Below are 14,508 nucleotides of genomic sequence, written 5' to 3'. Positions count from 1 at the left end.
AACTCACTGGTAGTTAGAAAGACAAAGGCCAGAGTTGAGAGGGTGCTAGAAGTGGCAGGCTGCAGGCTGGGCAGCTAAGAAAGACAAAACCATATTTGATTCCTGTTTGAATCTAAGGCTGTGGCTGTGGGATAAGCAAGAACCTCTTGGAGTGTTGGAGTCCCTCCATCATAGCCTCAGATTGTATATATGTATAAATAAAACATATATCAAAAGGGACGCGGGTGGCACTGTGGGTTAAACCATAGAGCCTAGGGCTTGCCGATCAGAAGGTTGGTGGTTCGAATCCCCATGACGGGGTGAGCTCCCATTGCTCAGTCCCTGCTCCTGCCAACCTAGCAGTTCGAAAGCACATCAAAGTGCAAGTAGATAAATAGGTACCGCTCTGGCGGGAAGGTAAATGGCGTTTCCGTGCGCTGCTCTGGTTTGCCAGAAGTGGCTTAGTCATGCGGGCCACATGACCCGGAAGCTGTATGCCAGCTCCCTTGGCCAGTAAAGTGAGATGAGCGCCGCAACCCCAGAGTTGGTCACAACTGGACCTAATGGCCAGGGGTCCCTTTACCTTTTTAAACCATATATCACAAAGACACCACTGTCTCTCATTCCAAAGGAAACCAAACTCTAGGTAACCCATTGAATCTCATAGCACTTGGAGAATGGGGTAATGTGCAGCAATGTGTGTATGTCAGAAAAGTTTCCCTAAATTTTCTTAACTTTTTCTCCAGTTTTTTTTTTTTAAAAAAAAGCTCCAAAAGTGGTAACTTTATTTTGGCAAATGCCACTTTTCATCTACCACATGAAAACACAGGAGCGCTTACCATCTGGAAAATACAATTGTGAACATTCTAGTAAATGGTATCATCGTCATTATATTTTGCTTATGGTTATTATAGCATGAACTGTTAATGACTTACTCAGCTCCATTTGGAAATCTTGGCTTAAACCACAAAGAAGTGCCATCACAGCTAAAAACTGACCCGTTTCAAGAATCCTGTTAAAGCTAAGTTTCTCAGGGTGTATTTTAGCTTACAGTCCCTCGATCTGCGTTAAAGTCCAGATGTAATGATCCATGTGTTTTCAGCTCTTTGCAGGAATTTGTCTTGGATTCAGAAGTCCAAAGTGGTTCCTCCAGTCAGACAATGCCATAATCCTGCTACTCCCTAGGATTCACCCAAAGAGTTTAGCAGTAAAGCTAACAGAATCTGTGACTATAGAAAAGGTTTTACAATTCAGCTGATGTACTCAGCAGCTGGACATTTAGCAGCAAAAATTAAAAAAGGTTTCTATACCTCTTTTCTTATTCCAGGCACATACGCAATTTATTTATGCCAATGCACCAAAGTTATGGAGCAACACTGTACAGTTCAGTAGTCTCACAAATGATACTCTGAGCTTGTGAAATGTAACTCCATGAATGTAAATTTAGCTCCCGAATGTTATATCTGTTTGGCTATTTTAATAACCGCTCATTGTTAATTTTAAACATAGCAGCTGCTTTTATTATCTTCTACAGAATTTCACTTCGGAACTGCATCGAGCCAGCAGTCTAAATTTAATAAGGTTATGAGCAAACAGAGCAATGCATAACAGATAGTCTGCTTTCAAGAACTCAGTAGAAAGTGCTGGTTGGCCTGTTAAGAATGTATCACTAAAAATCAAACAGAATACTTAAGTGTAGGATTAAGCATATCCTGTTTAATACCCCAAATTCTTATAGGGGAAATCTATTGCTTTTATCTAAGACAGGCCTGTATTTAAGCAGTGCTGTAAAATGAAGAACAGTAACCTGAGAATGCTGTACTCTGTTTTCCCAGGGTCAGTTTCTTTAGTTCAAAATTGGTCCTGACCACACAGTGAGTTCAGTGCACAGTGCAGCTGGTCTCAAAGACTTGAGCCTGCTGTAGATCTGGAACTTAGGACTTGACAGACTTCAGCCAATAATAATTTAGCCTGTGCACCATAACCAAGTCCCAAACAAAACTGGGGGAAGAAGGAAAATGACGGGAACAAACTACAGGAAAACTATATTAACAGCTATATCTTAGCCAACTATAGTGTATCACCTCTTTCCCGCCTTCAAAAATATTTGATGTACACATACTGATTTTCTTTTATCTGTTGGTTGGCATTCTTCTGTCCTGGGAGACAATGAAAGAGTGTGTGTTCAGGGGCGAAGTCAAAACGTTGGAGAGTTATAGTGCCTGCTGTGGCTGTAGAGACTGATATGGGACAGACATGTTTTGTTGCAGCTGCAGTCTCATTATAAATTGGTTTGGTCTCATTATAATTTTAGGGTTGGGGGATAGAGAGGAAGTGCAGTCTCTGTGCTGCAGAGAAGGGTTAATAGGACTTGTCTGGAGGTTTTGGTAGTGCTTTTAGGAAAATGCAAAAAGACCAAAAACCAATGCATAAATAAAATAAAACCCAACATTGGGGCAGAAAACAGGTGGTAGTTGTAAAAGCTTCAATATGAGTAAAGCTCACTGGTCCAAGAACTCCCCTGTTCCCTGTGATAGGTTGTCTTCACAAGAGCTGAATCTGACACCTGGCTGCGATCGTCTTTCAAAATGGGATGAAGTGGGAAGAGTCTCTATTCCCCTTGAATTATTTCAAAGCCATATTTCAAAGGCTGAGCTTATTCCAAAAACATTCTTAAATGCATATTAGAACGAAACATGCGTAAGATGCCATATTTCAGAACAAATAAATAATTCCCTTCAATACCAAACTTTGGTGAATGATCACCTATCACTTTGGAAGGCAAAATGCCCCATAAGATAGGAACTTAAACCAATTAGACCTTCAGCTGAAATACCATAAAATGTGTTACGAGGGCCAAAACTGCTTTTTTAAAAAGGCATTGTCTACATCTGACACACTTATAACTGTATACTTCAGGTAAGGAGAAGTTGGGAAAGACCCGTGTGTTTTCCTCATTCATATGCAGCGCACAGCAGCAACATGGGATCAAGCTGCAGAAAAGCAGCTCTGACATGACGGTGTCTCAGGGGAATATGTATGAAGACACTGAGAAGGAAAAGAGGAAATGGCTGGTTATAGCCCAAGTCACGCATTTAATGCCCAAGAGAGCCTTCCTATTACTGGGAATCATTCTGAGATACCTAGGATGAAATTTAGCCCCAAGGGCCATTTTTCTTTCTTTTTTCAATTTTTTATTTGCAAGTGTAACAAAAATAGGGCATTGCCAGCTGAGATTAGCAATGAAACTATCCCATCGATTCTAAATTAAGCAGATGTATTGATATTAGCAGTCTACCCTGTTCTAGAGTTAAAGCCAGCACTTTGAATTGGGAATGGAAACTTATTATCAGTCAGTGCATCCAGAGCAGGATCAGTATAATATGGTCAAACTTTTTTGTCCTGGTGAGCAACCTTGGTTGCCAAATTCTGTACCAGCTGAATTTTCCAAACCGTCTTCAGAGGAGACCCCATGTCCGTAGTTTAACGTAGAGGTTAGCACAGTATAGACAACAGAAGTTAGGCTATCCCTGTCCAGACAGGGGTACAGTTGGGCCACTAGCCGAAGCTAGTGGAAATTCAGGTGGATGGGAAAGTAAAAGGATGTATTTATTTTACCTGTCCCGATTCCTGAACCTCCCCCCTCCCCCCATTTTCTGAACCCTGAACAGCACAACAAGGCTCTTGTTTTAGGCTGGCTTATGTATTGAACAGAAGCCATCCTGTCAGGGGTTGTTAATATGCAGCAACATTTTATTGTGAGTTCTCACTTGTTACCTACCATTTGCAGATTTTCCAAATGATGTTTTCTTTAAGAGCTAAGACTGCTTCCTGCTCAACTGTGTTAAACAGTTAAAATTCTAGCAGCTCACATTTTGTCGACATATTTACTTGCAAATGAGCTGTATAATTTGAAGATGAATCTTATCACTGGTGTAGAATCCATGTAGATGCCAGACAGTTCAATTAGATAATAGATTTTCTGTACAGCCAAACTAATATTGAACTTATCATGTAAATGGGAATACCAAGTTCTGCAGTATTTGAAAAGCTCCCAGAACCCAGGTACCAGGTATGTGCACCAACTCTGTATGTACTCCAAATAACAAGGTTTAGGTCATGATCTCATGTTCATCAGTCAGATGAGGCTATTAGCAAGGCATCTTGAGGTAACCATTGCTACTGGGTTGCTCTGTGGCCTCATTTTTCCAGAAGTTAAATGCATGATCTTCCCATCCCTCCTCCTGACACTTTTTCTTTTCTGAGGTAAAAAAACATAGACTGACTCATGAATTCCCAGAGCTTGACAGAAGAGGAGGTGGAGAACTTTAATTTTGACAGGCAGGTTTACCTCTTTATCTTAGGGAATTATTTTTTTCAAAATAGCTCCAATCACAGCGACACTGCTGTGAAAGCAGGGTGCAAGAAGTGGATTTAAACTACTGGGGTGGTCCACTTGTTTTCCTGACAAACAATTGAAAAACATATTCTCTCTTTTCTTCTGCATGAGAAGGGAGGGGGAAAAGAAAAAATTCTGACTTTTCTGGTTTTTTTAAAACTAAGATAAAATTACCTAGTACAATAGCCCCTAGGCATACATGCCTAATTCTCACACTGATTTTCACCCCCCACAAACAACAACAATTTCTATTTTTCTACTCCGAAATACTAAACTTTCTCTTTGAGGGAGAACTGCTCTGCCCATTTTTCTGCTATTTGGAAAACTTCATCCATTCATAAGGGTTGGTCATGTCTGTGATATGCAATCCACTCTGCCAAGAAATTAGAAACTTACCAAAAAAACCCAACATTTTAAATCTTCCATGAATGATCCATCCTGAAATTCTGCTACCTGAATGCACTCAGGATTCTTTGCCTGCAAATTTCATCCACTTATGTGACAAGAGGGGAAAATACAACTCTTTTCTGATCCCTTATTCTAGTCAATGGGGTGAAAGAGTGTGTTGGGTTTAAAAAAGCAGATTCAGACACAAATAAAAATTGAATGAGAATGTCAAAGAGGAGATTCAAAACAGAATGGGCTGCTTCCAAATGCTACAGCTACAAGGCGGAACTTGTGGTAGTTGCATATACCATCTGTTTTTTTGCATCATTTGATCACTTACTGAAGAACTGATTCACTTCATACACTCTCTAATCTTGTTCTCGCTGCTGTTTCTGAGACTCTAGGAAATATAATTAGAGTGCCCTTTGGGAATGTCTCTGTGTGTGAAAGAGACTGTGCATGCACAAACTGTTTATTGAAAAGAGCAAGTGTAAGAATATAGGCTTTGATTTGGACTCATTGCAACTAGTCTGTTGACCATTCACACACAAAAAACTGCAATCTAGGTTCAGGGTCTTTGAAATGTCTGTCTTGTAAAGTTTCCTATTGACCAAATAAGCTTAGGAAGCTGCTACTGACCTGCATTCAATAAGGAACAAAGTGCAGACAGTATAGCCCAGGAGGTTTGTTGCCACAGCAACGTGTCTCAGAAGTCAATGACCTTTTGCATGAGAAGGTGTTTTTAATAGGAAGGTACTAAATTAATATAGCCCATAAGTAACAAATATTACACTGAGACCACAAATTACTTCAGGGGAAAACTGCAAGGTATGAATAAAAAAAGATAAACAAAGGTTTATCAGTTGTATGAAGCAATAGTGTTTCTCCAGCCATAGCCATCTGACTATCCACTGAAGCAAAAAATAAAATAAAATACTTCCATTGATTGTGAGGCAAATTGCCCTTTGTGGTCTAGGAATCGCAATCATTTTTGCTTTCATTTTTCTTAGTGCACCTGCATTATTAGTCCACACTAGGCTTTAATCATGCCGCTTTTAATTCAGATTCAGATTTGGATCCTGAGAAGAGTGAATGGAATTCTGCTCACACAATGAGACTTTCTTAGCTCCTCAGCTACCACTCATGAGAGTTAAGGAACCCTCTAAAATGACATTGGTGGCTGCAGAGAGGGGAAGAAATACCGTAATAAGAATTCAGGGAGGCTGCTTTGCTCGAGTAAAAATGCTTTTCTGTTGGTGCAATACACCTGTGGATTCAAGCTGTGGATTTGAATTTATAGCCCAACTGACTCAATAGATTCAGAGCACTTGGCAGCATTTTAATGCTAACAAAAGCAAAATATTGTATTTTAATGTATTTAACATATTTAAAACATTAGAGGTAGTAAATCAGCTAACAAAAACTTGCATATTGCTTCTAAATGATACTGCTGCACATTACAGTTTTAATTGATACATGTTATGGCTTTAATATGTATTTACTTGAGCTCTGTAAGATAGATACAGATCTTTATTTCACTCCATTTATCATAAAAAATGTACCGTGGTGAACTGTGACTAATAAAACGATTTCCAGTTCACACACTGAGGGGTAAAATTGAATACCACTAATATAATGGATATCCACTAAGAATGTCACGTGAATTGCTCCTCAGGCTTCGGTATAGCAGCAACAAAAATACATTTTCTTAACTGTGAAGCAGTCACCAATAAAACCTTCCTGTGTGACCTTTTTCCATACTTGGCAGCACCAATGTGGCAGTAATTATGTTCACTCATTTTCCTGACATATAAATGGAATGTGCAGAGCAGGAAGAGGAAGGCATCAGCTGGTCCTAGACCCCAGAAGGAGCCCCTCTCATACTCTGCAGAATGAGCAAATGGCAGTCCCCACCCCAGATGTCCCTGAACTACAATTCCCATCACCCCCAACTACTGGCCATCCAGGCTAGGAATGATGGGAGTTTTAGTCCAACAACATCCAGGGACCCAAGGCTGAGAAAGGCTGTTGTAAATATACTATGGGAGTTAAAGATTATGATCAGACGTAATTGAAGAGTGTCAGGGCTCGATAGATGTCTCAGCTGACGAAACAGAGGTCAGGATCAACAACCAAGTCAAAACCAAATGAAAACACGAGCAAGCCTGAAATCATGACCCAAAGGCAAGTTGGGATCAAATGGCAACTTGAAGACACGACTGAAGAACAAACCAGGAGACAGAATAAATGAATGAGACAGAACATGGCAGAATCAGCAGAGAAATGGGTCAAAAAGTCCCAAGTAACACCCAACCAAAAGCATATTCAGTATACTGTGTAAAGCCAACCTACAGATGTAGTCTTGTCAATGCAGTTAGGGACCCTCCTTTTTACATGGTCCCCATATGCAGAGTTTTTATGAGCGCGGATGTGCGCGCACACACATGGTCTGTTCAAAGCCTATTCAGCACATGCAGGTGAGGGCAGAATTCAAATTCTCTCTGCTTCATGATGCCCCCACCTGCCCCACACAAGGCCCATTTACTCACCCTCCATGTGCTTTCTGCAAAGATGTTCTAGCAACATTTGTTGCTACGCTAAGCACTATGACTTGGGTCTGTAAAAAAAGGGGGGCATTTAGAAAGATTTTGACATATGGTCTAGATTGAGATTATCCTTGTTAGGCCGAATTGCTGTTATTAAGATGAATGTATTGCCAAGATTGTTGTTTTTGTTCCAGACACTGCAAGTTATAGATAAGATGGATTGTTTCAAGAAGTGGCAGAAAGATATATCAAAATTTGTCTGGCAGGGCAAAAAACCCAGAATAAAATTTAAGATTTTAACTGATGCAAAAGATAGGGGGGGTTTTGCGCTGCCGGACTTAAGACTTTATTATGAAGCAGCAGCTTTCTGCTGGCTGAAGCAATGGCTACTTCTTGAAGACACAGATATCTTAGATTTGGAAGGGTATGATAACAATTTTGGCTGGCATGCATATTTATGGTATGACAAGGCAAAGATCTATAAAGGCTTTAAAAATCATATTGTCAGGAAAGCTTTATATAATGTTTGGAATCGATATAAGGATTTGTTGGAAAATAAAACACCCAGATGGTTGTCACCAATGGAAGCTAGAGCGGTAAAAAAACTTAATATGGATTCAAATTGGCCAAAATATAGTGAAATTATAGAATATGATGGTGAAAAAGTTAAATTACAGAGCTTTGAGAAATTAAAATCCAAAGTTCGAGATTGGTTACATTATTATCAGATAAATGAGACTTTTAAGCAGGACAAGAAACTAGGATTTCAGAAAGAGAGGTCAAAATTGGAAACAGAACTGTTAGAGACCAATACTAAGAATTTGTCTAAAATGTATAACTTGTTGCTGAAATGGAATACACAGGATGAAACAGTTAAATCAGCTATGATCAAATGGGCACAAGACTTAGGTCATGATATTATGTTTGCTGACTGGGAACAGTTATGGACCACAGGCCTTAAATTTACGGCATGTAGTGCCTTGAAAGAAAACATAATGAAAATGATCTATAGGTGGTACATGACTCCAGTCAAGCTTGCAAAGATATATCATTTGCCCAATAATAAATGCTGGAAATGTAACGAATGCGAAGGAACTTTCTATCATCTTTGGTGGACCTGCCCAAAGGTTAAAGCCTACTGGGAAATGATCTATAATGAAATTAAGAAAGTCCTTAAGTGGACATTTGTAAAGAAACCGGAGGCTTTTCTCTTGGGCATGGTCGGCCAATTGGTACCAAAGAAAGATAAGACCTTTTTTATGTACGCAACCACAGCAGCAAGAATTCTCCTGGCAAAGTATTGGAAGATGCAAGAATTACCTACTCTGGAAGAATGGCAGACGAAGGTGACTGAATTTATGGGACTGGCAGAGATGACCGGCAGAATCCGTGATCAGAGGAGAGAGACAGTGGAAGAGGATTGGAAAAAATTTAAACTATATCTTAAGAACTGTTGCAAAATTTCGGATTGATAAAATGTTAAGGGTTAAGAAATAAAGAACTATAGCTGTAAATATTTAAGTTAAGAAAATTTTGAGGGAAATTAAATATTGAAAAGGAATGAAGGATTGCTAAAAACTTCTGAAACAGGGGTGCAGTGAAGGGGAGGCATGGGGAAGTCATGTGTTGTTTATTTGTGTGTTTTTTGTTTTATGAAAATTAATAAAAAATATTTTAAAAAAATAAAAAAATAAAAAGGGGGGCATTTATACCCCTGAAAACTTATTGACAGCAGTCAGCATTGTCAGTCTACTTGCCAAGCACAAATGCATATCCTGCTTTTCCTTGTCAGTGCAATCAAACACCTCTGTGAGTACAGTAATTGGGGGAAAAGCACACCGTACTGCAATAAAGAAGAACAAACTGCAAGCAAGTATTGCTATGAAGACATTTTCAGGCTTTTCTCTTGCACAGGACTCACCGTGATAATGGAAATGCATTTTAAGATGAAGTCTAAAGAGTTTGTGTTACAAACTACGTACACACATGCATAATGGGGTACAGACAGGCAAATTCACCTTGCTTGGGTTCAATCTAGCAACAGCAGTATGGCGGAATCTGGGAGTTTCATGTGGCGGGAATGGAACAAGGGCAGCTGCTGGATATTCAACCCTCAGTCCAAGAGAGGCTTCCTCAGTTCCCTGCTTCAGTTTATTCCTGAATACAGTGGTACCTCAGGTTAAGTACTTAATTCGTTCTGGAGGTCTGTACTTAACCTGAAACTGTTCTTAACCTGAAGCACCACTTTAGCTAATGCAACCTGCTGCTGCTGCCGCGCCGCCGGAGCCCAATTTCTGTTCTCATCCTGAAGCAAAGTTCTTAACCTGAAGCACTATTTCTGGATTAGTGGAGTCTGTAACCTGAAGCGTATGTAACCTGAGGTACCACTGTATTATACCTGCCCCTGCCCCACAATGGTGAGCAGCAGCAACTTTGATTAGGTTTATTGAAGGAAATGTTGTAGGACACAGTCCCTCCCTTCAGCTTAAGATGGTTTATAAATCATGCACACACACTATTTAAGGACCCTCAGATATCAAGGAAGGTTTTGGGATGTGTTGGCAATATACAAGCCCCCCCCCCCCCGCCCATTTTTATGAAATGACAGCGGAAGTCTCCTACTGACAAAAACCCTTTCCTGCTCTGGTAGAATAATTTTTCTCTGCACCCTGACAGTTATAGATAATAACCCGAAATACAAGCAATGAAGGCAATCTAAGTGCAGGACTGCTGAAGTCACCAACTGCAGACATCGGAGTTGTTCTAACAGAGGCAGGTTTGCAACCCATATTTCTGTTTCAGAAATTGAGGCAATCCAGAAAAAGGAGCAAAGAATAGCATCCTTTCCTTCATTCAAATATAAAAGCCTCGATTATCTGCTAATTAATATCCACAAAAATGAAAAAAAAACCTGCCCTGAACATGTAGGGTGGTGTGTGTGTGTGTGTGTGAGGGAGAGAGAGAGAGAGAGAGAGAGAGAGAGAGAGAGAGAAGTTTTTAAATTATAAAGGAGATTAATAAGTGAGATAAATTGTCAGATAACAACTGTTATAGCTGTGTGATTATAAGAAAAGGTGAGGTGCTTTGGCTTTTTATGACTTATTTCACTGAAAAGTGGGAACATTTGTAGCACAGCTGATCTTTTCAGTGGCTCTGATTTGCTGAAAATAATTTAGCTGACACAAAATGTAGCCTAACATAGCACTTCTATCTCCACCGTGCAGGAAAATTACAGAAAAATAGGTATTCTATTTCAGATAGGCATCTTAAAATGTGCCTCTACAGAGTTTCCAATGACTTCCCACTTTGGCCATGCAGCTTGCAGACATATGTGGTTGTAACCACAATTTAAGCCCACAGAAGGCATTATCTATTCCCATATGAAGAGAATGAGGAAAATTAAAGTGGATTCAAATCACATAAATAAAATAATTTTGACTACTATAATGGCTTGTTTGTATTATCTATCCTCTGATTTCTCTACTGTACTGTGAAATCCAAATGATAATGAAGACGGGGTGTGTGTGTTTCTTACTAACCTTTATGTTTCTTATTGACTTCTTCCACTATCACTGTTTCAAGAATTGCTGACCCGTTGATGATTGCGATGGGGCAGAAAGGTGATATGCTCCCAACCAAAGAACATATGTTGTCCAAATTAATAATTCCAGTTTATGCCATTTTTTGCTAGCATTCATTCAACTGCAGTTGTTAACACACTTTCTAGGGATAAAGAACTCAAATAGGATTCGCTTCTGAGTATACATGCCTAGGACTGCACACCTTCCAAAATGATTTTCTGCCTCAATTTGTCTAAAATGACTCCATGGGGGAAAGCATGCAAGAAAGTAAATCATGGCAAACAGCCTTTTTCACCATCAGATTCTCATCATGCAATATTTATTCTTTCATTTTTCCAGTGTCATATCTAAAGTATGAAACACATACAATTCAAAGCTTAAGGGTAAAGGTACCCCTGACTGTTAGGTCCAGTCGTGGCCGGCTCTGGGGTTGCGTGCTCATCTCGCTTTATTGGCCAAGGGAGCCGGCGTACAGCTTCTGGGTCATGTGGCCAGTATGACTAAGCCGCTTCTGGCAAACCAGAATAGCGCATGGAAACGCCGTTTACCTTCCCGCTGGAGCAGTATCTATTTATCTACTTGCACTTTGACGTGCTTTTGAACTGCTAGGTTGGCAGGAGTTAGGACCGAACAATGGGAGCTCACCCTGGTGCGGGGCTTCAAACCGCCGACCTTCTGACTGGCAAGCCCTAGGCTCTGTGCTTTAGACCACAGCTAAATCCTAGATCATGCAACAGTAGAACATGGGGACTAAAGTATGTACATGAATTGAAGCATTGGTCTTTTATTATTCAAGGGCTTCCTCAATAAGTCTATAAAGAGATAAAGAACCAATTCATAGGTGGGGAAGGAGAAGATTCTTGGCTCTTACAGCCATTTCTGGATTTCAGCATCTGCAACATGGCCACTTCTGAGGGGAAACGTTTTAGTTCTCTTTGCTCTCTTGCTTCTACAAGCAGACACTGGATTAATGTATCTATGTTCAGGAATAGAATGTAAATTTGGCCTGTTTCAATAAAGTGCAATCGAAGTCTGTTTAAAATATTACAACAACCACCTTCATTTTTCAATATGCAAATGCCTATTTCAGAATGCCCATGGGTATCCTTAATTTGTCAAGGACATAATTTATATTGTGTAGCTTGCTCTATTACAGCTGAATCTTTACATACAACACCAACAGCCACCCACACTCCCTTAAATTCAAGCCTTTGGGAGCTTCAGCTTGCACATGCCATCTATGAAGCCACATGCAACGTGAAACAAAGGTTAATGAATCCTTAAACAGACAATTGCAATGTCTCCAATAAGTTGTTTTCACAAACCTTTTATTTATATGTTATTAGTGAAATGCAAGGTACATGACAGGGATCCCCAGTTGCCACGCAGTTACTCTGCCACACAGAACTCTCTTCGAGACAGCTGAGGTTTGTAAGAAGTGTTCTAGAAACTAGGAAACTCACTACCAGGAATTTTAACATTCATTGGTCTAATGATGAATATTTCCTTACTTCCTCTTCGTTTTTCTTAAAACATTGATTACAGACAATCTTTTGCATTATACAAGTCTACAAGCATCCCCCCCCCAATACTACTTGTTAACTGGAAGATCCAACTTATGCATATTAATTTTCTCCACTTCTACTTCATTTAGGGATAAATTACAGAACCTCCATTTGAGGAATAACTCTCATTTAAATCAACGTAACACAAAAAGGGTCAGTCCCAGAGTTCTCAACCTTAATTCTAATGAATCAGGGGAATAAAGACCTCCAATATTCTGATTCTACACAGGTGTAAGGGGGGCACTCTTCAATATTCTGTTTTCCTCTCCAGTCAAGCTGATCAGGTTTCCACAGAGCACAAGTGCTCATCATCCTACAAATCATACCTTTATCTTAGTGGTCAGAAAGTTCGTGATACCTAGCTAATGGCTGGAGCTCTCAGGCCTTAGGATTCTGAAACAGTGAGTGGAGGGGCAGGAGGAATTCTAAAAGCTGTAGAGCAGTCAAAAATTATATTTAAAGAAGATATCAAAACCCAAGTTTTGTAAACATCTAATATCCAATGTAATTTATCAGTTCACTCCTTTGCTGATATCTGTAAGGACAGAAGTTACATATTATTCAGTCACTTTTGGTTAGATGATTAATGCTAATGCATATGGAAATATGACAAATTTATTTTCATTAAAGGGTCTCACTCCTTTTAATTAATTTATGTATTCAAGGGATTTACAAGGCCTTGAGATGAGCAACTGAGATGTAAAATTGTTCTTTTCTTGAGAATTATTTATTCTGGAAGAGCAAAGATGTGTACACGTACAAACACATGGATATGAGAATGCTAAGAAACTCAAAATTCAAAACACAAAGAGAACTTAAGTGTACACAACATGATTACATTCTGTCTTATAAAACCCATAAAACTCTTTCTCATCACAAAGCATTTAGCTTCTTCATGACACTGTGAATTATTTAAATCATTATTAAGGCTGCATCTGAAAGTAATCTGCAACATTCCCTGTAGCAGCTCCACCGTGCAGATTGCTATGTGCAAAATTCTTAGATCATATCTTTATGAAAAATATTTTAAAGGTTCACAGTTACTTGTTTTATAGTTTTAATTTAAACAGAAATGAAGGTAATATTTTGCTGTGTGTCTCAGAATGCCAGTTCTTAAGGCCTTGGGCAAATGCTAACTACAATTTTGGGTTTCCTTTTAAATCATATAAGAAAATATATTGAAAAAGCTTGGTTTAATGTATTATTAGCTAGTCTTACACATGCAAGAATTGTTCATTAGAGTACAATGCATATGCTGTGTCTGAACCAATATTAAAATTTATGGACTTCTAACCATTTTAGTTGTGTCATTTACATTGAATTTTCCATACTACACCATGAAAGGTGAATTTTGGAATTCACTATACTGCTTATATTTCATTGTTAAGTTTGTTTGCATATCTCCTTGATAGTTTCTCTCTAGAATTGGTTTTTATATATTTCTGTCATTATAAGGAGGTTTCTATAGTATACAGTCACCAAGTCTTTCTATAGAATTCCTCCTGCCCTGCATTTACATTATAATTGTCATGGAGAATGGTACTGTGTACTTGTCATGGACTGGCTGGATGCAGACGGGTGGTGGGAGGCACCAACTGAAGAACCCACAAAGGAAGAAGGCTCAGAGCCAGAGGATTGGTGGTGGGATGACAATGAGGGGTCATAGGGTGAAGAGGAAGCAGATGGGAGGAGGAGGTGTCAGAAGCTGAAGAGATAACAGGATTTAGTGAGAAGGAAGTCTGTAGCAGGGGGCAGTCCAGAATCAGAGGCAGAAGCAGAGGCTAGAGAAGTCTCTGGTTGCGCATCAAGGGGTGCAGCTTCACATGTTGCTGCAGCTGCACCAAAGGGCACCAACCTGGGAACAGCTGCCTAGATGCTATAACATGTGTGCACATGTGTATTTGGAGCCCCAAAGGATCTACCTGAAATTCTTGCTTTGACAACAAAGAATTAACCATCTGCTATTTGCATTTGATGGTCAGGGGTGTACACACTGTGGTAGTGGTTTGGCTGCTCAGGTCTTCAGTCAGGTCTGCTTATTTCTTATTAAT

The 14,508-nt window shown here is 39.5% G+C and overlaps 1 protein-coding gene across 18 annotated transcripts in view; it reads right to left on the bottom strand.

Moving 5' to 3' along the window:
* Window positions 1-14,508, bottom strand: part of GRIP1 (glutamate receptor interacting protein 1) — a 331,256-nt gene that overhangs the window by 108,659 nt on the left and 208,089 nt on the right. Inside the window, exon 1 of one of the 18 annotated variants that reach the window (XM_081877850.1) lies at window positions 915-939. The exons of the other annotated variants lie outside the window; for them this stretch is intronic. Coding sequence (XP_081733976.1) covers window positions 915-924 — 10 coding nt within the window. The 5' untranslated portion in view covers window positions 925-939. Of the gene's footprint in view, window positions 1-914; window positions 940-14,508 lie in introns of those variants that run through there. 18 annotated transcript variants of the gene reach the window in all.

The sequence above is a fragment of the Podarcis erhardii genome (genome assembly GCF_964252035.2).
Source record: "Podarcis erhardii genome assembly, chromosome: 10".
Taxonomy (NCBI): Eukaryota; Metazoa; Chordata; class Lepidosauria; order Squamata; family Lacertidae; genus Podarcis; species Podarcis erhardii.
Note: the sequence above shows the minus strand (reverse complement) of the source record. Positions and strands in the feature narration are given on the sequence as shown.